This window comes from Acanthaster planci, linkage group LG21, assembly GCF_054643075.1.
Source record: "Acanthaster planci isolate LZ-2023a linkage group LG21, COTS_SCS, whole genome shotgun sequence".
In the NCBI taxonomy this organism is placed as follows: domain Eukaryota; kingdom Metazoa; phylum Echinodermata; class Asteroidea; order Valvatida; family Acanthasteridae; genus Acanthaster; species Acanthaster planci.
In genome coordinates this window covers 2,004,714-2,027,108 of record NC_141797.1, presented here as the reverse complement: position 1 = coordinate 2,027,108, position 22,395 = coordinate 2,004,714, and the positions used below count along the sequence as shown (strand labels likewise).

Below are 22,395 nucleotides of genomic sequence, written 5' to 3'. Positions count from 1 at the left end.
TGACTGCATGACCCCCCCCTAAGATTAGCCATCATTGCAGTAGGCAAGTGTGGAGTTAGCGACCCTGCGCTGTACGCTGGGAACCAGACAGTGGGGCTCATTTTCACGTAATATATCTCATACAGTTCAGGACAAGATAACTTGCACCTTGAAAGTTGCATGGAGCTGACCCGTTGGTTATACCAATGTCTCCTACAAGATTGCTGTGGGATAACTGTTGTCTTTGACGTGAAGATTTTTCCTCCAGGCTACATGAAATAAAGCACATCTGATAGTTAAATTACATTGCTGCCTTCTAAATTTCTTGATATTTTAACAGTGAAAACAGTATTTGTTACAAGTTGAACACAATGATGACTAAAAATGTTGTCCAGACAACCAAGTTTTTTTTTCTAAGGCTTACATTGCTTACAACTCATTCTTGATACCAATAAAAACCCATTCATGTACCAAGGCTGCGCTCGGAGTCGCCAATTCGGATACACTTCGAATAATCTTGTCATCAGCACGCAGTATGTTCAAGCATCTTGTGGTGTTTCAATTTTCCCCAGGGTGTGCTCCCACAGTGAGGTCAACAAGATGGCGGCCCAGAACCTGACAGTCTGCTGGTGGCCCACGCTCCTCCACCCGGAGTTCAAGAGCTTGGAGGACGTGGCCAACGAGTCGCAGCTCTCAGCCTTTGTCGAGCAGTGGGTGCAGCACTCGGAGAAGCTCTTCGGCATCGCCAATGCCGGTCTGGAAGCCGGGGAGGACAATGGCGAGGCAGAGTTGCCACCGCCGCCGGCACCAGAAATCCCTGAGGATCCCCTCTACGCCCAAGTGCAGATACCGAACCCGCTGGTGCCCACCGAAGAGGTTATTTAATATGACCTTTGACCCTTTCTGGGTCAGGGAAGCACTCGATGTTGTATACACTACTAGCAGCGTTTTCGGCCTGAACCCGATCAAATGGAATCATCCTGATTATAGGGTCATTTTAGTCCGACCTTTGGCCCTTTGAGCTCCAGACTATTGGACAACATGACCTCTGACTCACAGGTCATGACTAATGTCTTTTAAATGTGATATATTCTCCGATTGACCTTAAATGCCCTGGAGGTTGACTGAAGCAAAAAGCTAGAGTAACCTGCCAAGGCTCTTTGCACTGGTTACTGCATTAGAAAGGTCAGGTATGTTACTTCGTACTAGCGATATCCTCAGCAGTCTCCGGTTCCGGTCAAACAAAATCACGGGATTCATTTGCTGCACGTTAAACCAAGCCCCAAAAGCCAGCCTCTCCTTTGAGGATACTCCTCCACCATATCGGAATGTTTGTGGCGTACAGCTCTAAGACTTGCCTGGTCGAAGATCTGCGTGAAATTTGAGCCTCAAGCTCTGTGCTGTACACACCAGAGGCAAACTGGATGGATCCCGCTGGACTAACGGTGGAAACACCTGTGCTAGTCCGCGTCTGTGGCTCTTTCGTAACATTAAATGAAGTTGGTGAAAAATGAAGGGACTTCGAACTTTAAGAGATGCAACGACAGCCAGGTTCTTTTAAAGTTGAGAATCATGGTGATCGGAACCACTGTACATCTGCCAAGCACAAAAGGGCCTGTCTGCAATAGGTCCCGGGAGCCAAGAGCCTTCACAACCGTCAGTAGTAGTGTCTTCCACAATATATTCAAAGTACTTCACTGGGATTAACCCAAGTCCTGCATGCCAAGTGGGTTTACTCCACGGTAACGCTGCATTCGTAGACGTGTATAGTTTGTAGTGTACTGTGTTACTGCCTCTTTCAAGCCATTAACAATTTCTACCGTCAAATTCCACCGAGAAGTCCATTCATTTGACCCAAAGAGGGGTATGCAATCGGAGTCCATTTTTCCCCAAAACTCGCCAAAGCGTTCACCGTTAGGAGTCTGCGCTTCTGAAAAGTTGCCGGCTGCACTTTCCTGCCAAGCACACAAACCTTTTCAGCAAGGGATTGGGCCGGTGAGCCAGTTCGGTATTTCACACGAATGAGTTCAGTTGAGAAGAAAGAAGGCTTGGGCGCGTGGGGAAGGGGGGTTGGCGTATGGTGAGACGGAAAGGGTGCGTACGTACCGCTGTCCGCGAATGACCTTCGGTTTGGACATGCACTGTTGGAATACCAAATTGGCTCATTTCTTCATGTGGGGCGGGCAGTTTGAAATCTGATAAGTCATTACAGGTCACATGACCAATCATGTGGCTAATCCTCAAGTAAACTACACGGAAAAGAGACTGTATGGAGGGAAACAAACATTGACCGTTTTAGTGAGAAGCCTGTCTATATAATTGTGTAAAATATTAAAATGTTAGTTGCTATTTTTTCAAATTCTCTCTTACTCAGTACTCACCGATATTAATATTTGTACGTTGAAAGGAAAAACGCTTTAAACGAGAAATCTTGGATAGACTTATTGAAGATAACTTTTTTTGTAGTAAGCTGTGTACATGTAGTTGCCAGGCTATTGGATTACCGGGGGGGTTAAGGCTTAACATGGTTGCTGCCTTGCCAGTAGGGGTACCTTATACAGCCAGGCAGCGGTGGCTTTATACAATTTCTTGCTGTTCTATTATAAGAAAAAAGTGTTGTGTGTATCGAGGAAATGAAGATTAAGTAAGGTATGAAAATGAGTAGAACTGTGTATTAACAGATAATGGTGCAGGCTTTTATTTTGTTCATGCAGGAATTCTTTCATTCTCTATGAATATTAATGTAATGTAAATTGGATTATGCATATTTAACACTTGTGGGTGTGGCTTCCTTCAGTTAAAAAATGAATTGAATTTGAATAAATCTTGTAATACATGTACACCAAGATGCTATTTTAATGAAAATTATCCAGCATTTTTTTGGGGGGGTTCAGAGAGAAACCATGCCAGTTCAAGCTTAATACAAGCCAAGCTATGTTCATGTACTCTGTGAATGAATATTTAAAACCATTTGAATTGTGTGGATACAAGTGCAGTTTATACCCTGTCATTGATATGGACTTTAACTGCAAAATTTCCTTGGGGTTTAAATAACAAGTACGTCTAGTGTAGTCAGGAACAAGTGCTTTTAGAGGGCGCAGAAATTCACTGGTGAAGACAAAAATCATGCCCTTAAAGAATTAAGAGTGATTGTAAGTTAACCAGAATTAATATTCATGTTTATGAAAGCCCAGTTTAATTTACATACCAAGCTTTTGTGCATAATTCATATTCAGGCGGAGTTATAATGAGTACTCTTAGATGTTGACAATGCAACCTTTGGAAGCGCAACAACCTGTCTTGCTGCCCTAATGGGTTTTCTTGTTACTACAAGTCTAGATTTTATCCGTCTGTCGTTTTAGTGCCCTGTCTGACCTATTCATTAACTTTACACAGTCAACGCAATCTGGTTTTTTTTGTTTTTGTAGTCACTTTCCTGTGCCAGATCTCGGCTTGAAACCAGAAACGACCAGAGAGAAGTGTTCATTTCATAAACGAAGAAAACCTGGTACCTTATAATCCAGGACGACCCAGCCTCGAGTCAAGACAGTTGTTGGGATCGGATCGTTGACTTGAAGTCTGGTGCAACACAAGATGCTTGAAAAAGACTATTGTGTAATTCATTCGCTGCCTGGTAACTTTGCCAACTTAGTTTGAGGGCTTGCAGTTTTCTTTTGATATTGGCTACCCATTTCGGTGCCAATATTTAATTTCCATAACCGAAAAGATTCCATCTCGCTTTGACCACCAAGATGGTGAAAACATTCAATGGGGAGGGGAACCAGTGACATCTGACAGATGATTAGAATTCATGCAGATGGCCGTCAGGTGTATTAATTGACGGGTCTATCGGAATTTGCATGCGAACCTTTAGACTACTTAAATCAATAACTGTAGAAAAACAGTTGGAGGCATCTGTGCGGGCAGGCTGTGAATCCAACCCACTAGTCTTTTTTCAAGCGTGACATTTCTCAGATGGGTAGACTAAAATTGTCGCCAGAAATGCCTTGACTAAGGCCTAAGGGAATCTCCAAAGTGACTGGTCAGACTCAAACTGCTGCCATCAAAATTGGAAGAGAAAAATTTGCGGCTCAACGAAATCCGAGCAGTTCGACGCTCCTGACGGGAGCAAGTGCACTGTTTAATGTCATGCGTAATGAAGCATACGTATGTTTCTCGCGCCCAAACATTTGTGAAGTGTACGTCCTGCATCGCGTGGTTCTGTTAACGTTAGGAGCCGCTTTCGAATACCTTATAGTCATTGTGTTCTGTATATCTAGGCTTGGCCGACTGATTTATACGTTAAACCTCTCGGGAATGAGCAGTGGATTGACATCACAAAATAATGAACAAATTGTGTTCACCAGTGGCATGAATGCTTGCTTGGGTATCCCCAATCCGCGCTTGCGTTCGTGCCCAAAACATACCAGCTGTGACAGTTGTTAGCACTGCCGCTCTCTCCGTGGAGTTACGTCTTTCATTTCAGTACCACTCCCAGTGGATTTCAACCAAAGTCTTTTTGAGTCGAAACCAATTTTTCCCCTTTCACTAAGATGTTTTTCTTCGCTGCACACGAGTTGCGGGTAACTACATGTAGCAAGTAGCCACAAATGTGATTGTAATTTTTTTTATTCTAAGTAAAGAGTACAAGAAAAAATGACACATTGATAGTCAGAAAGTTTTCAGCAGGAAATAAGATCATCCGTTTATATGTATGACACTTTCAAACCTCAATTTCATATTTTTGAATGCATTGTCAATGACAGAGCACCAGTGTATTGAATGCGTAACATTTCCAATGTACGTTGGCAGAGCATGCATGGGTAAGTTTCTACGTGTTGATTTGAAACTATGCCATGAAAATACCTAGGGTAGAAATGTTCTATGTTTTGAAAGGAACACTAAAAAAACTACAAACTTCCGAGATGCTCCCTGAATGCAGATTGTAAATCCATCCCTTTACCAATGACTCCATTCTGTTCAAATGCAAACACGCAAAACTTTTCAAATGGAGACTTTCATTTTTTATATAAAATTTTCCTGCTCTGTATATAATGTGAAGTACATGTATTGACATCCGAATGCGTTTTTCTAGGACAAAACTTGTAAACATCTTGAATGCGACGCTGGAACCTTCTCATTACTAATGGAAAAGTACAAAGTGTGTACTGTAGTTTATTTCCTTCTAGTTGACGTCACAAGAGGAAAATATTTTCTCAGACTTGATATGTAACTCCTGAAGATGTGGGAAATAAATCCTTGCCTAACATGTTTATTGAAATGTTGGGATTTCTCCAACAAGGCAGTGTAGTTGTTTCATGAAGTGGGCGACAGTGGTGCCTGGGCTTTCGTTAGACTGGTTCCTGACAGTGTCAAAAATAGAATCCTCAAAATCAGACTTGGGTTAGGTAACTGGTGCAAGTGTTGGGATGTGTCCCAGTGTTAAATACATTGAGTGAAATTACTAACAGTTAAAACATAGTAGTCGCAGTGAACAAATATAACATGGTATGAAAGTTGATATTTGGGTCATTCCATGAGGTTGGGGCACAATTTGTGACGGTGTCCTTTGTTACTTGGGTTCGATAAAAATGATCAGCTATTTCCCTGCATGTGGATTCCAAATTATAGATCTTGCGAGGCTGAATACAGAGGTGTGTGTTATTTTTACAGAGTAAATGAGCTACAGGTCATGACAGGTGGTAAAACTTACCCATGTAACAAGGACGCCGTCACAAATTGTGCCCCAACCTCATGGAATGACCTAGTTGCTTTTATGGTTACCCCAAGGAGGTAATTTTCCATTTTCAGAACCAAGGAAGCTAACAGTTTTGGCAGAAGCGCGTGCACCCGTACAATGGCACGAACACTTTCACATACAAGGTGCACTATGGAATTAGTTTCGGCTATCAGTACGCTTGTGGGAGCGTAAGCAAGCATGATTTTTGTACTTTTACTTTCTTTTTTTCCCACATACTAACAACCTACAGCGCTTAAACTGTCAGCGAAATCTCTGTCAGTTGTGGTATTTTTACACAAATGTTAGAGAAATGTTACCAACGAAATAAACACTATTCGTATGTGGAACAACTCGTCTAAACGTGTCCGTGGCTGTCACAATGCGAAAATGGTGCGCATGAATTGATGACGTCAGCAGCGAAATCTCAACTTCAAGTTCACGGAGCGCACGGTGGGGTAGAAAAAAATGAGTATAGAGCTCGGAACCAGTCTATTGAAAGTCACCGGTTTCCCACCACTCTATATCAGCACTATGAAATGCAGCATGATAGCCAGCTAATTAGGGAGTGGGCCACCATTAGGGGACCAGTCTGTTTTGTGTTTTAAACCTTGCCTTTTTTATGTACGTGACTTTAATAGAACGGTGGTTGGGTGAACTGTCCTGTGTACAGTACGTTTTCTTGTGCGTATAAGAGGAAAAAATGTAATTGTACAACAGATTCCAAAGCATTTTCACAAGAAATCAGACTGATTGGTGTAGATTAAATTCTCTACTTATGCTGGCAGACTGGAAGTCTTCTTTAAATACAAAAAGTTATAAATAAAGGAATTATGAAACTTTTACAATTTCTGTGCATTAGTGTCATTTTATTGTCTCTATGATTACCACATTAACCCTAACAGTACCGGGTGTTGTTTGGCTTAGAGAACTCAGTACTACAAAATACTACGTAAAACTCTGAGCCTGAAGGACCTAGCGCTACTAATTGCTATTTCTGGCTAGGTTTATTCCATTGTTACTTGTAGAGAACAATGAAACCATGCATTCATAGTGCCACAGCACTGTATGGTACATTGTCTTCTTGATTGTATTTTATGGCTTCAGAGAATAATAATGTCATGTCCTCTTACAAGCGACAGGGCTGAGTAACACTTGGTAGCATTCGGGACTGTTGGGGTTAAAGAAAACAAAATTTCAAAACCAGAATTTCCAATTTCTTGGCACCGTGGAATCTCGAAATGACAACAATGTGAAAAATAGTCTGTACAGGGCATTTGATACTTGTGTTTTGTGCCATAGCAACCATGCTAGGTCAAGAGGTCATGTGGAAAATATACTTATTTCTGAACCACTGGTCGATTCTCCCTGGTAATCAGTGCACATAATATGGCCTGGGTACCACTTAAAATCGACCAATGATTGACCAGCTGCTGTTGGTCGTACATGTACTTGGCCCGTGCTTTGACCCAAACAACTTGGTGCCATCCAAGGACAAGATAACCTTAGTTTTTTACTGCAGTGTACACTTCAGAAAATATTTTTCCGTTACTGGTCCCATTCACATCAAAATCATGGTTCAAGGCACACGGTATGGGATATTTGTCCAAGTCTTGAGACGGTTACCCCGTACATGTTCTTTGGGCAGGCTCAGCTCTTCAAATTGATGATTTTCACCACCCGCCTCCCTTTTTCCGTTAAGCTTCCCCTGCCCCCTAAGGGGGGCCTCACAACACCCATGCATCTGTGTTGGATTTGCGCCAGTGCTTTCACGTGAAAGTGATCCGTACACGTTCTAGCAGTTGTGGGACCACACGGGTGTTGAGTGTAGGTCATATGGGGGCAATTAACTTGCAGTTCGGTCGCAAATTTCCTGAAAGAAATTGTCCTCCCGACGGGGTGTTGACCAGGGCATGCAAGCTGTTGACAATGTGCTGCACATGTTTCGTGTTGATTTCATTTATTTCCGATGATTCTGGGCTTGAAAACCCAATCCACTTGCCGACCCAGTGGGATTCGACCCCAGGCCACAGAGATGGATAGAGACGAAAGAGCCACTACGCCAGCCCAACTCGCTGAGACAGACTGGCATTGGCAAATTGGGGTATACACTGAGCCCTTTCTCGGTTCCCTCTTGCCTATGGCTAGATGTGCCATTGATGTGTGTGATACTGCCAGCCACAGTCAGTTTATAGTTTTAACCACTTCCTGACGGGGATTCCAGATCTGGACACGTATGCTTTATAGATTTTGTCTGTCAGGCTAGAGTGAAAACCAGGCAGTCCTTCACGTGTTTGTAAGTGTCCAGTAAAGGAAAATTGAATGAATTTTTAAAGAATTTTGAAAACAGAAAAAAATGATAATTATCCCGGACCACACCAGCAAGTGGTTAGCACTGGGCTTGGCAGGGCCGTTAACAATTCCACGATGTATACAAACTTGGCTTCAGACACTGTTTCATAGGCAAGCCACAAATCATGCTATTTATATTTACACACTCCACTGCATAAAGTACATTTTCAACAATGAATATTGCTTTTACATCTTCAACAGTTGACCTGTTTAGGTTGTGAAACAAATGTGAGCGTAACTTTTCCACTTCCCTCTGAAATTTCCATTCTACTGGTCCCTGATCATGCATATTCAGTGCATAGCCCATGCTCAGCTTTCAATGAAATTTTTCAGTCCCGTTTGTGACCAATGAAAACTTTTCTACCCAATGCCACCTTATTTTTGGTTGTCCTGAGTTTATAGTTCGGAGCAAACTCATTGTTCCTTTGAATGCTGAGCACTGTATACAAATACCTGGCACAACATCAAGGGTCAGAGGTCCATTGGCCTCCACCTACTCAGCAAAGCTGCGGGAGATGTTCCGTGTCACAGGTCAAAGTTTACAGTTCACTCCAATTATGCAATGATGCACAATGGCAGTTGCTAAAAGTTGCTAAGGGGTCAGAGGTCATTGACCTCCACTAGACATCTACCATTCCACCTACTGTCAACAGGTGCTTGACACGATTCCATGTCATAGGTCAAAGTTAAGAGGTCAACTATCAGCTCTGGGTTGGTTCTATGGCACTGTGTAACCGCTGGATAGCCGTGTTGATCATCTGGAACATAGACTTGTCTTCTGTCTTCACTTCCTGTCAAACAAATCAGATGCAGGAAGTTAGTTTCTCTGGTTTTGGGCCTAAAACCCACTGCCTACCCAAAAGGCACTCGTCAGTGTCATTCCTGATGAGCCAAGTCAATGCTGCCCGTGCCACTGTAAGCCAGTCAGCACTGGTCAGGGATCTCCACCACAGCGTTCTACCGTCTAGCACTAAGCTTGATGAAATACCCTACCGACCGGCACAGAAATCCTTAAAAATTCCAGCAAAAAAATTAGTTAACTATCAAAACTTCATATTCTTAGCTGGAAGAATTCAAAAATTTGAACTATCAATCAATTTGGAAAGAAATTCTCACTGAAAAAGCAATCTAGAGTCCCCTTAAGCGGGCCCCTGCACCCCCGGCCGTGACTCGCGAGATTCTGGTCGCTCCACTCCTTCCGTTCGCCATTACTAAATTGTCCTGCACTAAAATATTGCTGGCTATAAACACTGGCCCGTGCATGTGGTTGTCCCAACATCAATCTTTCTGAAACTTAGCACACGTGTAGGAACATCCATAGTGAGTACATGAGAAGTTTCACTTCAATGCAATCTAGGTTTCTGCTATAGTCATTCATACTTGGCCTATGTTGAAACAAGGAAAAGTTTGTGAAATCAATCTGCCCAATTTTTAGAAAATTAGAATTGAAATGACCAAAGACATCAGCAGAGAAGCTCCCAACAGCTTGGTGCTGCTTCGGTATGAAAGAAAATATACCGGGCTGTAGATGCACCTCCCAAACAGTCTTTTAGGGTTGGCAGGGGGTTCTAAAGACATCAGAGCCCAATTTCATGGAGCTGTTCAACAGTTAGCAGAAATGACCTGCTTACTAGAGCAGAAATGTTGCTAACTGTAAGCACCATTTCATGGCAGTGCTTTGCGTGGTTGTGCTTACAGTTATACGTGCCTAGAAATTTCCATTGTTTTGTCACTACATTAGGAACACTTTTCCTCCAAGGTACGCGTTCCTTTGCTTTGCTTAGTGCTTACGGCCTCCATGAAATACATGGAGCCCGTTAGCGTAAACTTCTGCGCATAGCATTTCTGTGATATTGGGCCCAGTTGCTTACCAGCAGGTCTGTGTTAATCTGAGCCTCTTTGCCTTCGATGCTGACGGTGATGAGGTCGGTCTTCTCGTCGTGGGCGACGGCTCCCGACCCAAAGATATCCTCCAGCAGCCTGGTCAGCCGCTGGCTGAACTGGTCAATGTCATTCTTGGGCGGGATGTGCTTCACTGAGGGAGGGAGTATAATTTATGCAAAATTCATTCACAAGAAAAATTACAGAGCCAGTGCTGGGGTGTTGATGTCTTCTAAATTTGACGAGCTGACTGTGATGTGCGTTTGAGTGTGAAGTTCACTTGTTCAAAAATTATGACACCACTGCCATGCAGTGTGACCCAACTCCAGATTTCAAAGACAACTAGAATGCATCAATTCTTTCTTTCCTAAACGCTCACCAACATCCTCGCACAGAGAAGTTAAATTTGTCGCAGCATTCTACAGTAGTGTTATCTTTAGTCTTTTTTAAATTCCCTTTTGTTTTTTCATGGCTTGACAGATTAATAAGTAACCAGTTAAACCCTTCGCTACGGAGGACTGCTACTACCGCACCGTTGTGTGAGCATTAGTGCATACCACACATACAGTCTATTCACCATGCAGCTGCTGGTTCAATGGGGCCTGCTGCTGGACAAAGCCCTCCATTCAGGGCATACCACAGCCCAGCAGTCGCGGTCAAAATAACCCCGCCGTGAAGGGGTTAATTAGGGGCAGTGTTGTAGTCGAGATCACGCACAAGACAAGTCACCAGTAACACGGCGACCAATGACAAAGGATTTTTTGCTGCAGCTCGTTTCAATGGCTTATGACCTAAATTCAGACTGGTGGTGTTGTGTTGGTCTTGCGGGGTCGCGGGACAGCCTTAAAAAGCCAGGTCCCACACTTGGATTGATTCTTGAAATCAACGGTTGGTCACTCAGGTATCGAGTGCAGACGCATAACCCTAAATGTTCTGCGACACAAGCACTCTGGTACTTCAACGAGACCTGCCCAGATCCTTCAAACTCAAACAAAGGCTTGGAAGATTCTGTACTAAGAAGGAAGGCAGATTACATGTAGAGTCCAGCTACGGTGACTTTAAATACAGAGGGGCTTGGTCCTTCTTGGAAGGCCAAACCACTGGGTATTTTGTAGCTGATGTTTCAGTTTTTATTACTCCAAAAAGCAACATCCTAGCATTTACAACGATTTTCATGCTTACGCTTCTGTGCATTTGGATCAGTTGACACTTTGACGACGACGGCCATCACGGCATCTGCGTACATGTCGTTGACGGCGTTTGCCACCCACTGGAACAAGGAGAAAATTCAGGTTCAGAAAAAAAAAACCAGTCTCTCAGTCTGCTACTTCTGAGTCACTGATATCTAACAAAAGCCTCTATTATACTATCTCTGAAGTGACCTTGCCATTCAAATAAACCCATTTATACTCAGATGTACCCATTTACACCCAGGACCTGCCTTATACAGAGTCTTTGAGTGACTATGGCTTGGCCACTTAACATGGTATCCATATAGGTATACCCTCTTACACCCATTTGTACCCATTTATACCCAGTGAATGCATCCCTTCACACCCACTTCCAAAAGCGACTGCGCCTTGTCTAGCAAGTTACATGAGTTTAATGTGTACCCATTTACACCATTCATACCCACTTGTCCCCTTTAATCCCATTCACGCACTGGGTAGCCACTTTTTACCCATTTGTACAAGTTTGTATCCGCTGATACCCATTTGCACCCAGCATACGCCCACCTTGTATCCTTCCCTCAAGTGGGTGCTAATTTGTACCCACTTGTAATCCCAATACCCATTTTGCACTTGGTGAATGCCTACCTTGTACCCACCTCTTAAATGGCCATGCCCTTGACTATGTCAACGTTAAGTTGCTGGGTACCCACATCGACCCATTTGTACCAGTTTGTACCCATTGATGCCCATTTACACCCAGTGAATGCCCTCCTCGTACCCACCTCTAACGTGACCATGCCCTTGGCTGGTTCATGGACGATAGTGACAGCGTTGAAGATTCGCAGTGCTGGCTTGTTGTATACCTCTACGTACTCCACATCACCAGACAGTTGGGTCAGGTAGTGGGTCAGGAGGGACAACGGGGCGGTGTAGGCTACGCTCAGCCGTTGGGTGAGCGTGCTGACCGCCAGGTCGGTGTACTCGGCCAGATCGGAGGGTGCCATGATGTGATAGTTGAAGTTGCGCTTGACCAGGACGCCGGACAGACGGTGGTCCTTGGTGGGCTTGCTGGCTGCCAGGCTACCCATGACCTAGGATAGAGGTTGACAATGTACATGAAATCTACAGCCAAGTACATGTACTTTCTAAAACCCAAGTTTTACTCAGGGAATAAATATGCAATTGCTGGGTTCTGAATATTCATTTTTATAACTAGTGTTACTCAAAAAATGGACTAAAAACTTATTCCTCAATTTGACAGAACAAGTGACATGTGCACTAATGTGCCCGTAATTATTCCTCAATTTGATGTGACTGTACCTTGGCCATCTTCTCTCCTCGGAAGTACAGCTCCACGGCCTGCGTAATCCTGGGATTGTGGATCTGGATGTGTGTTTCCTCGTCATCCTCGTACTCTCTCAAGAGGGCGGTCTTCAATCGGTTCATCTCGTTGGCTTCGCCATGGACCAAGACCTGACCGGAAATGAAGAGAAAAGAAGACACATGGTGCCGTGGTTAGGGTTTGTGCCTCCTGGTCATAGGGTCACGGGTTCGAATCCAGCAGCTGGACACAAGTTGTGTTCTTGAGCAAGTCACTTTTCCCCCATCTGGCTATCTCCACCAAGACGTGTGAATGAGTACCAGTGCAGGTAGTGGCTAAATCTGCACTGACATTCAGCTGCCGAAATTGGTCACATGACCTGACGAACTGCGATGACAAAAACCCTCAGAGCACTGAGCAGCAGTACTGCTAGATGAGGGGAATAAAATTGGCCTTAAGACTCATTTTGTGGGATCTGGTCGTACACGATTCGGACTTACAATGTGAGGGGGCTTGAGTGCCCGGATGAATTCGCTAGTCTGCTCGTAGTCCGTGTGAGCCGAGAAAGAGATATAGTCAACGGACATCTTCAGAGGAAGCTTCTGGCCGTTCATGGTGGTGATTTCTTCCGGTGACTGCATGATGGTCTGGTACAGAAAGAAATCAATCAAAAAACGTCAGGGCCGAATCAAAAGACCTCAGGGTACAGAGATCCTCAAGGTTTTCCTGATATGGGCCATCATTGCAGCAAGCAAGAGTCTGTTGTATTTTGTACATTAACCCTCCTATGTGGAAGTCACTCTTGGATCACTTGGTAAACACCTCAAAGAAGCACAGCTGTGTTGTGTTGTGCACTGCACCAACTGTCCCTCACAGGAATATCAGATTGCACTTTTGTGCTGCCCAACAACTGTGCTTCACTGTTTCATGTGCATAATTGTGCAGTAAACCAAATGCAGTGAAGAGGACTGCACAAAAGACCCTGGGTCATTTTGTGCTGACAGCCTACTGTGTACACACTGAACCTGTGCATGTTTGAGTTCCATATAGAAACTACAGGCTCACCAGTGACTGTGGGCATCTGTGCACATTTGTGCAGTAAAACCATAGGAGGGTTAAGGGTAAGACTCACTTTCATATAAAATAACCGTGACTTCTTTGCTAAATGCTGTTATTAGGTCACTGCTAGTACTAGGTGTGGTTCTTGTTGAGTCAATCCAGCACTAGGCGCTGGTTGGTTCCGTTGTTATTTTCTTATACTTTTGCCATATATCGTAGCTCTGGAGGCTTGCCCAGTACCAACATGCCATGCACAGAGCCACGTTCTTTGCTTACAAGAATGGCGCATGTACATCGGGTCACATAGATCACTGATTACTGCGTCTTTGCTCTTTGGCACACAGACTACAACACTCTGTCTAGAATTATCTAGCTTCATTTAAAATCATATTGCTACCTTAGCGAGGGTCCCTTCGACGCAGTAACCCGCGATGATGACGCCATTACGTCGGTCGGTGCACCAGTTCTCAAACAGCTCCCGTGACAGTCCGCTCTGCATCATGCCCGGGCTGGCCATGACCACTGACGGGCCCACGTCATCAAAGTGATCCATACCGCGCAGGTTGGAGATGTGCTTGAAGACGAACGGGTTGCTGATGGCGATCTGTAGAGAGAAGGCTTCGTGAATCAGATGGGTAAAATTTTGAAAGCACCACTGAGCCACTTTCTCAGCATTATTGTTTTGCCGAATAATTTTGACTTGTAAAGAGAACACGACAGAGCCATGCTGCAAACTTTACTAGAAAAACTTACTGTATATTAATTTTGTTTCTCGTTTTAAATGTGGAAACTATTTTTATGTCATTTTTTCATTCAGTCCCGCAGAGTAATGGACTTTAACCCCTGCTTAAAATGAACACACAACCTGGTTTAAAATTCTCGTCATCAATGGCGTTATATTATTTTACTGCATGGTCCTTTTTAGAATGGGAGCATACGGCGTTACCTGTCTGCGGATTTTCTCATTCATAGCGTTGATGTAGGTTTGATAGACTGACATGCACTTCTTGGCGAGTGACGACGCGTAGTACACTGGAATGTCATGCAGTTCAGGATGGTTGGCCCAGTACTCATCTGAAGAGCGAAAAACAATTTAGAAACCATTGGTCAAGGATTTTCCACCAAAAAGCAGTACAGTCGCACTTCACTGACCCCATTCAAATGTTTCCTTAGGAAATCCAGTTCATCATAGTTTCGGTTTCTTTCTCCGCTTCTCGTTGCTTTCGAGGTTGCAGTCCCTTCACACAATTATTTTGACGTCAATGGTTCCCTGAACACATAATAGGCTCTTGGTAACAAGCAACTGGTTCCAAATGGGGCAAATTCGATCAGCGACAATTTGTGAACCATTGGTCGATCTTGCCTGGTGACCGGTATACATTTCCTCCTAAGGTTACCAGTCAAAGTTTTTCCAACTTATTATCTGTGAATGTTTATAGCCACTGACAAATAGTAAAGATACAGGCATGACCGATTAAAAACAACTTTCCTCAAAAAATTCCACTTTTTCCAACTCTGAAATTGTTGTTTAGTGGAATGGGTGCACAGACTGCATGCAGAAATCTCGCCTGGTCTCATTCTCATAAAGACAGGGTCCAGTCCAGTAAACTTTATGAGGTACTGGCCCGGTGCTCTGGTTACTTCCCCCCCCCAAAAGGCCTCATTCATTCAAGTCACATCGGTCAAGCTACGGTTAACAGTATACTCCAACCATGGGCAAAACCTCACAGAGCTGCTAAAGAAAGCTTACTGGTCAGCAAGTTTTCATGCTCAGCAAGAATTGGTAGGAAGAAATTTCTAACTATACACACTGCAAAAGAGTTTAAGCAGGTGATATATTTCCGCTAAGTATTTTCAAGTGCATGGCCAATGCTGGTAACCAGAATTTTTTTCCAAGTGTGTCTGACAGAACGACATTCCTACCCAGGATTAGAAGTAACTCTTGCGCCCGGCCCAGGGCAAAGACGGGAATGAGGCAGCGCCCTCCTCGGTTGACGATGTCGTGCACAGTCCCCGTGAAGCGCGCTTCCCTCTCATCTCGTTTCTCGTGGATGTGGGTCCCGTACGTTGATTCCTATGAGAAGCAGAAAAGGCCACATTAATCCAAGACAGGTCAGCCGAAATTAAAGCCGAGCCTCGTTAATAAGAGGTCCTTCGGACTTGGCAAATTACCTTGTTATAACAGGAACCTTATATTATCAGGAATGAAAACAATGAAAAACAAAGGGATGGAACCTAAAATTTTCCTTCTTATAAGCAGAATCTTGTATAAACAGTGCTCTTATTAACAAGGTTTGACTGTATATCTTTTTGATTGATGTGCTCTGTGCATGCAGGCTGACAGCCATGAGACCATGTATTTCAAAAGAAAATAGCAAAAAAAAAACATACTGGATGAAATTGAAATTGTACAGTAACGAACTCATAATTAACGTTTTGTAATGAACGCACATACATTGTATTGAACAGATTGAGCCTGTAATATTGGAGTTTCGCTCCTTCCTCTGAAATTAGTCTGCAAACACCAGGCACTGGTAGAGTAACTTTTCATGATTTCATAGCATTAGAATTGAATCTAACAGATTTCTGATTCCGCCCGTGGGCTGCCACTTACGGTGATGAGAACGTCCGGTTTGATGTTGGGGATTTCGGCAGCCATTAGATGTCTGTCCTCCTGCCTGGAGAAATCTCCTGTGTAGAGAATCTGCAACCAGAGACAATACAAGAGACCACTTCAAGCAGCGACCAATCGCACCAGTCAGGTCACTTGACTGATTTACTAGTACTTTTTACGAGCATCTCTTGGATATGTTTATTAGGGCTATTTCGAACCCAAAATTGTATTGTACATAATGCCATTACACCTTTTTTTATTCAATTAAAGGCAAATTTGCAAGTCAAAGCTTCAACTGCTGTGTTTACAGGGAGCTGCAATATTTTGGTTCAAGGCAGCTTATTGAGGGTTTGCATGGCTGCCATCTTGTAGACCACTGTTTTTGTTCCACGGGGTATGCGCGAAAAATATTCCCCTGTGGAACAAACGAACCGCACTGCAAGATGGTTACCATGCAAAGCCTCTATACTAGAGTATTTGGAAATGAACAGAAAGGCACAATTCCACCTTGACACCCGCAATTTCAATCATGAACATGGCAGCCCCGAGCACGTGGCCAGCGTTGTAGCACCAGAACTTCACCCCGCTGGCTTCAATCTCCTGGTGGAAGTTAATGGTCTCGATGCGGTCCATGCTATTCTGTAGGTCGTTGTCTGTGTACAACATCTTCTCGGCCGAGATGTTACTTTGGGGAGGAAATTCAAGCAAGGAAAGTCAGATATCACAGTTGAACCATTTGTCATGTTTGTCTCTAAGTGTCTGTATGCTCCGAGTAGGAAATACATGTACATGTAAGTATAGGCTTAACCACTACCTGCCGGGGACTCCGAAATCGGAGCCGTATGGTTTATATGTGTGGCCGGGGTCTCCGAACTCGGACAAAGGAAACAGGGCCCAGTAACAAAAGACCGTACTCCGAACAAAAGACCAGGCTGCTGGGCATTACCGGCATTTTTCACTTTCAAAGTGGTGATAATCCAGCGTTGTTTTGAAAACGTATACCAGTGTTTGGGGCATTGAGAGCAAGCGGATTACCACCGGGGACAAAAGCACTCCACCACCGCAGCGATGAGCCACACAGCACCGCTGCACGCTAATCTGGCCCCTATTGAAAAGAGGTCAGCAGTACTGAGCCAGGTTCGTGAACAAAAGACAGTTGTATAACACTTCACAATCTGGGCTTTGTTTACAAGGCTGCAGGCCTGGCCGAAATATTCGGGCGTCAACGAAGGTCACCTGTCAACTTAGAGTAGTGCCTAAAGATTACTCCGTGCGGCTATAAACAACTGTTAAATGGAATGATGAATTGTTGAAGGATTTTGAAAACGGAAAAAATGATAGTCATGCCGGCCCAGTATCATCAACGTTGAAAAATGCCCCGGCACGAAGTGGTTAACCATATGCTGCTGGGGAACCCGGTTTTGGGTACTTTGGATTTGTACGCATAGCCGGGGTGCCCAAAATCGGACAAAAGAACTGGGCCTTGTAACAAAAGACAGTACTCAGAACAAAAGACCTGCTGCTGGGAATTGCAATCATTTTTCAGCTTGCATTTATGCTGTAGCTATATTTTTAGCCTCGCCCAAAGTTACAGTCAATCTGTCACCTCATGTGGTTATTTCTTCTATATTGCTCTCACAAATATCGATTTTACTAACTAACGACGCGGCTTAGAACCTGCCTCACCTGACTTTCACATAGTCGGAGAGGAGCCAGCGATAGATGGCCTTGGTGGCGTGTGTCATGAAAATCCTACCCTGGAATTTGGTCTTCTTCAGGAAGAACGGGAGAGCGCCGCAGTGGTCCAGATGGAAACTGGAAGCCAAAAACAAATGAATAAATAAATTAGTGAAAGCTTAAATGAGGAAAAGCATTCCACAGCATGGCAACTATTGTGGAGTCAAGTTGAATATTAAACTCATTCTCCAAATATTTAACATTTCATTCAAGCACATTTTGGTTATAACAGATTCTCCAATGCGCTGAATTTGGATGGGGACTTAATGGAGAAATAGCGATGAACATCTGACAACAGCAATCAAAGATGGGCAAACAAGTTCAAACAGCATTTCATGTTTAGTGCTTTTGACATGAAAGTACTGGCTGAGAAGTCTTTCCTGAACAGCTGAGAGATTGATATAAATTTTGTCTTTGCTTAGTTGCCGATGTAAATGTTAGAGTCGGGTAATAAAAATGAAGTCCATTCTTAAGAAAATTTTGGCCTTATTGTTCAATCTATCAATCTGCTGTGTTTAGTTTCCTTTTTGTATCTCGACACAAAGCTTTCGAATGGAGCTTTGCTACCCAACATAATTTCTCAAACTTTTTTCCTGTGCTGTTCATCTGTGAATGTTTGAATATTCAAAATTCAATTGCATATTCATTGCTCAATTGCATATTCAATGCTCGATTGCTTATTCAGCACAACACCAATGGCAAGATAGCAGTTTGCTGATGAAAGGCTTAGTGTAACATTAACACTTCCTGAAAATGGGCTTATAAAACAATTGACATGTACATGTAACACCAGCTTTAGAATCTGGCAAACGATGATAAACGCTGGACGCATGGTTAGTGACAGTTTACAGGAAATTTTAACATAAAATTATATGGACCTATAATTCAGGTATACAATGATGAAATTGAAGAACTACTGATTGCATGGGTTGCTGGAGGAATCAAGAATTGAAAACTAAGAAAGCATCCTCACTGGCTTATCAGCAGCATGTCAATCTCTTCGGGCTCAATCATGTCGAAGAAGGGTAACGAATCCAAGCCCTCCCTGCCCGGGTGAATGCCACAGTCCAACTGCAACAGGACAAGATGGACATGTGGAATGTTCCGTTATTAATACGGGTGGCAAAAAAAAACCTGATGGATATAATTATGTAAGGAAGACCTCCATTTTTCAAGACAAACATGCACTATGAAAGCAGTCTGAGGCTGCATCCGAATCTCTTGTCTAGAGCTAGGTCTAGGTCTTTGCTCCATTGGAAATGCGTGGAGATGCCTAGACAATAGACCTAGCCATAGCTCTGGAAGCCCGTTTCGGACAAGGCCTGAGACTCAGAAGGGCAAGTCCACAATTTCATGCCGGCACGGTTCTGTTCTGCTGTTTAGTATTGGAATGGAGAACGCCCACATAAATTCTTACATAACTAGTATAAGTGATGATCGTTCAATAAAATTTATTAAAAATGGCACTCTATATGGGTCAGAAAGGGGATCGTTTAATGGACTCATCCCATACTAAACACCCAAAATCTAGAAAAAATGACAGCAAGTACATGTTAGTGGGCAATTTTATTGGCGTCTTTACAGTGAACTGGCTAATAAATGGAAGTCAATACCCCAAATTACCATGGCCAAACCATTCATAACTGCTATGAGTAGTGCACTGGTCATTCACTGAGTTACCAACTTGCTGTCTTTCCATCTTGCTTCTATACATGAATATGTACAGGTAACCTACTTCTTAGAACTTGGGCATTTTTCATAGGTATTTTTATAAGATTTGAGTCTTAACTTTTATTTAAAAACCCCCTGAAGCATCCTGTTTTTAGATGTGGTATAACATGCAGCAGACGTCCGTGTAGCTTTGTTTTACCTTCAAACATGTGAAACTTCCATTCTTACCATGATTTTCTTGCCTTTAAATTCCAGCATGATGCAGGACCGGCCCACCTCTTGCCCCGCCCCTCTGGAGGGAAAGAAACAATAAAGCAAGATCATCAGTAAAACAGAAGCCAGGTGTTGTGAAATTTGTCTGTGAATTTAGGGGCACAAAAAAGGCTGTCCCCATCAAAGCAGATGTAATACATGAAGTCCAGAAATTGGCTGGGCTAAGAGTAGTTACTGCTGGCAGGTCGTCCTAGGATATTAAAAATTTGACCGCTTGTGGTGGACTAGGGTTGATTATACATGTATGTATGTTGCAAACAAAGTTAAGTACATGACTGCCTGGTAATGCTACAGTAGCATGGGTACCGGTGGTACATGTACATGTTGAGATCTCTTTCAGTCTGTTACCAATACTCGGAAGTGCTGGTTTTCTCATATACCGGTATTCTGGGATCTGGTCAAGGGGACAGGATTTGTACATGTAGGCTTACTTTCTGTACATTTATACATGTACATGTATGTGGGGGTGCATTCCACAAGGGGCAGAATTCAATCAGTCATTTCTAAGCAAAAACCCTGGGTCTACCTAGCGTTGATCATGCTATGCTGGAAACATGGTTGGTACATGTACATTATGAAGTTACTTGTACAGTGTGCATTTTAAAGAGATCTCGCTCTCTCGCAATAGCTGGGGCTAGTTTTCCTGGAAAGACTTCCATATACTGACAACACTAATTTTCCTTTAAAATGTATTACAGCCGTCAGAAAGTAATAACATATCTTAATAGGTGAAATTTAGCTCAGAAAATAGACACGGATGTGTGGCTAAGGATGGATCGGGAGTGAGAGTCCGTGCCACACTAGTAGTAGTGGGGCTAGGTGAAAGGCAGGGAGTACGGATATTCGGCACTTGTGCCAAATAAATCAACTCACTAACATTAGACTGAAATAGACAAGCATGGACAATTAATTAGGGCCTACAAGATTACGTTACGTGTTAGACCTCTGATCAGCACTGATCTCTGATCGTGATCGATCAACATGGACGCGACATGATCAATCAACAATCAGTGTCAATCACAAGCAAGTTTAGAATCAATGTTTTGACACTCAGATTTTGCACATTCAGGTTTAACTTTCATTTCATAGGCAACATGACCGTTCCTGTAATTATCATATCGCTCACTCCCCTCAACAAAATGGATACTTACAGTGGCCGGATGATGAGACGGTCACTTTCCTCCGCAGGAACCTGTGAATCGCTTCTTCTCTTGGACGCCATTTTGTACAATCACACATGTGCCGGATACAGACGCCGGTGGATAGCACCACTACCGGCTAAAAGCTGAAGCTAATTCCCAATAGTTTAGATGCTATTACTAGCCATAGCCAAGTAACTAAGACACGCGGCATAAAAGCGCCCTCTGTTGTCGATCACCCCCTTTGGTTTTGATTTGCCAGTGGTTCGTCTGCGTCATAGACGTCACTGCTTGGCAGACGTAAGCAGTGAAAACTTCCGAAGTTCCTCTGCATAATGGAATTGAATGCACTGACTAAATTGTTCAAAATTAATAATAAACGAGGAGTTGTTGGAAAAAACTAGCATTCTATCCACGAGGGGAAGAAAGATGGAAAAGAAAACAACACAAAGGTCTTGAAATTAGGACACTTGTTGCGTTTAAAAATTTTTGATTGACAGAGGGCGCAATTTGCAGAATTACAATTGTGCGCTGTAAGCGCCACAGGCACTTTCCAGTAATTATAAATTGCGATACTAGAGATCAAATCCCCACTCTTCAGAATTCTTTTAAGAATATTCACAACTCTTACAGGTGTTCAGGCTGCACAGAAAAAAATTATGTTCAACATGTACTTCATTTTCCTCTCATTTTTTGGTGGGTTGGCCAATTATTTTTAGAGAAAATTATGACCGGGGTGCGAGGATTGGATACCAGATGTTGCTGAGCGGAAACCGATGTCTTACTGTAATACTATTTCATGTTTGGGGATTTCGGTGGCTTTTCGAATACGGTGAGGGTATCAATGTTCAGTGACGAGTTTGGAATTGGCTTTAGTCAATCTAGTGATCTTTGGTGTAGGAGCCTGAGTGCTTGGTGGCAGCAGACTTGTCGACTCTCCTTTCGTGTCATGGGCTCTGTGTTCATTGAGTCTGGGCCCTGCTCAGCGATGTGCACTTCGCCGCATCTTTTGGCAGGGGATCTTGTACACTCCTAGCTGGTTTGTGCTGTGGATTTGGCAGGTCCTTGTGGGAGTTCAGGCTGGTTCTGTCTTCATGGGTGCTGTATATGGCACACTCGAATACCATGACTGAGGGGGGTGCACTGGATGTGATGGGAGGTATACTGCTCGTAAGTACGGCAGGGTGATAGAACTAACGGTCCTAACCATGCTTTATGGTATAGGTGACCCTTTGGCCGGGGGTGGATCTTGTGTCTTGTCATAGCTGTGTCAATTGCAGCTTGCTCTCGATGGATGATCTTTCAAAAGTTCAGGGTAGCAGCCTAATCAAGTTGAGTATTCCTTGTGGTCAAACTCTCTCTTGTCCATGACCACCGTGGCGTTGCTCTTGTCCGCTTGGAGGATGTGGATGGACTTGTCTTGCCGTGGTGATGCGATGGCTGACCGATCTTGTCTTGAG

At 43.5% G+C, this 22,395-nt stretch overlaps 2 protein-coding genes across 51 annotated transcripts in view; one reads left to right on the top strand and one right to left on the bottom strand.

Annotated features, from left to right (window-relative positions):
- LOC110983131 (rho GTPase-activating protein 5-like) overlaps positions 1 to 6,564 on the top strand; it is an 85,920-nt gene extending 79,356 nt beyond the window's left edge. For all 50 annotated transcript variants that reach the window (XM_087131377.1, XM_087131372.1, XM_087131369.1 and 47 more), the window contains one exon: positions 552 to 6,564. In XM_087131377.1, the coding sequence (XP_086987503.1) occupies positions 552 to 864 (313 nt within the window). In that variant the 3' untranslated portion in view covers positions 865 to 6,564. The remainder of the gene's footprint in view (positions 1 to 551) is intronic.
- Positions 6,565 to 21,076, bottom strand: cpsf3 (cleavage and polyadenylation specific factor 3). The gene is made up of 15 exons (XM_022242150.2): positions 20,948 to 21,076; positions 19,752 to 19,815; positions 18,826 to 18,923; positions 17,802 to 17,930; positions 16,623 to 16,800; positions 16,116 to 16,205; positions 15,425 to 15,575; positions 14,448 to 14,575; positions 13,899 to 14,105; positions 12,943 to 13,089; positions 12,442 to 12,594; positions 11,904 to 12,212; positions 11,132 to 11,219; positions 9,940 to 10,103; positions 6,565 to 8,859 (listed from the first exon to the last, which is right to left on the bottom strand). Exons 1-15 carry the CDS (start codon positions 21,016 to 21,018, stop codon positions 8,770 to 8,772), a joined length of 2,067 nt encoding a protein of 688 aa, XP_022097842.1. The 5' UTR covers positions 21,019 to 21,076; the 3' UTR covers positions 6,565 to 8,769.
- Positions 21,077 to 22,395: the final 1,319 nt, after the last annotated feature.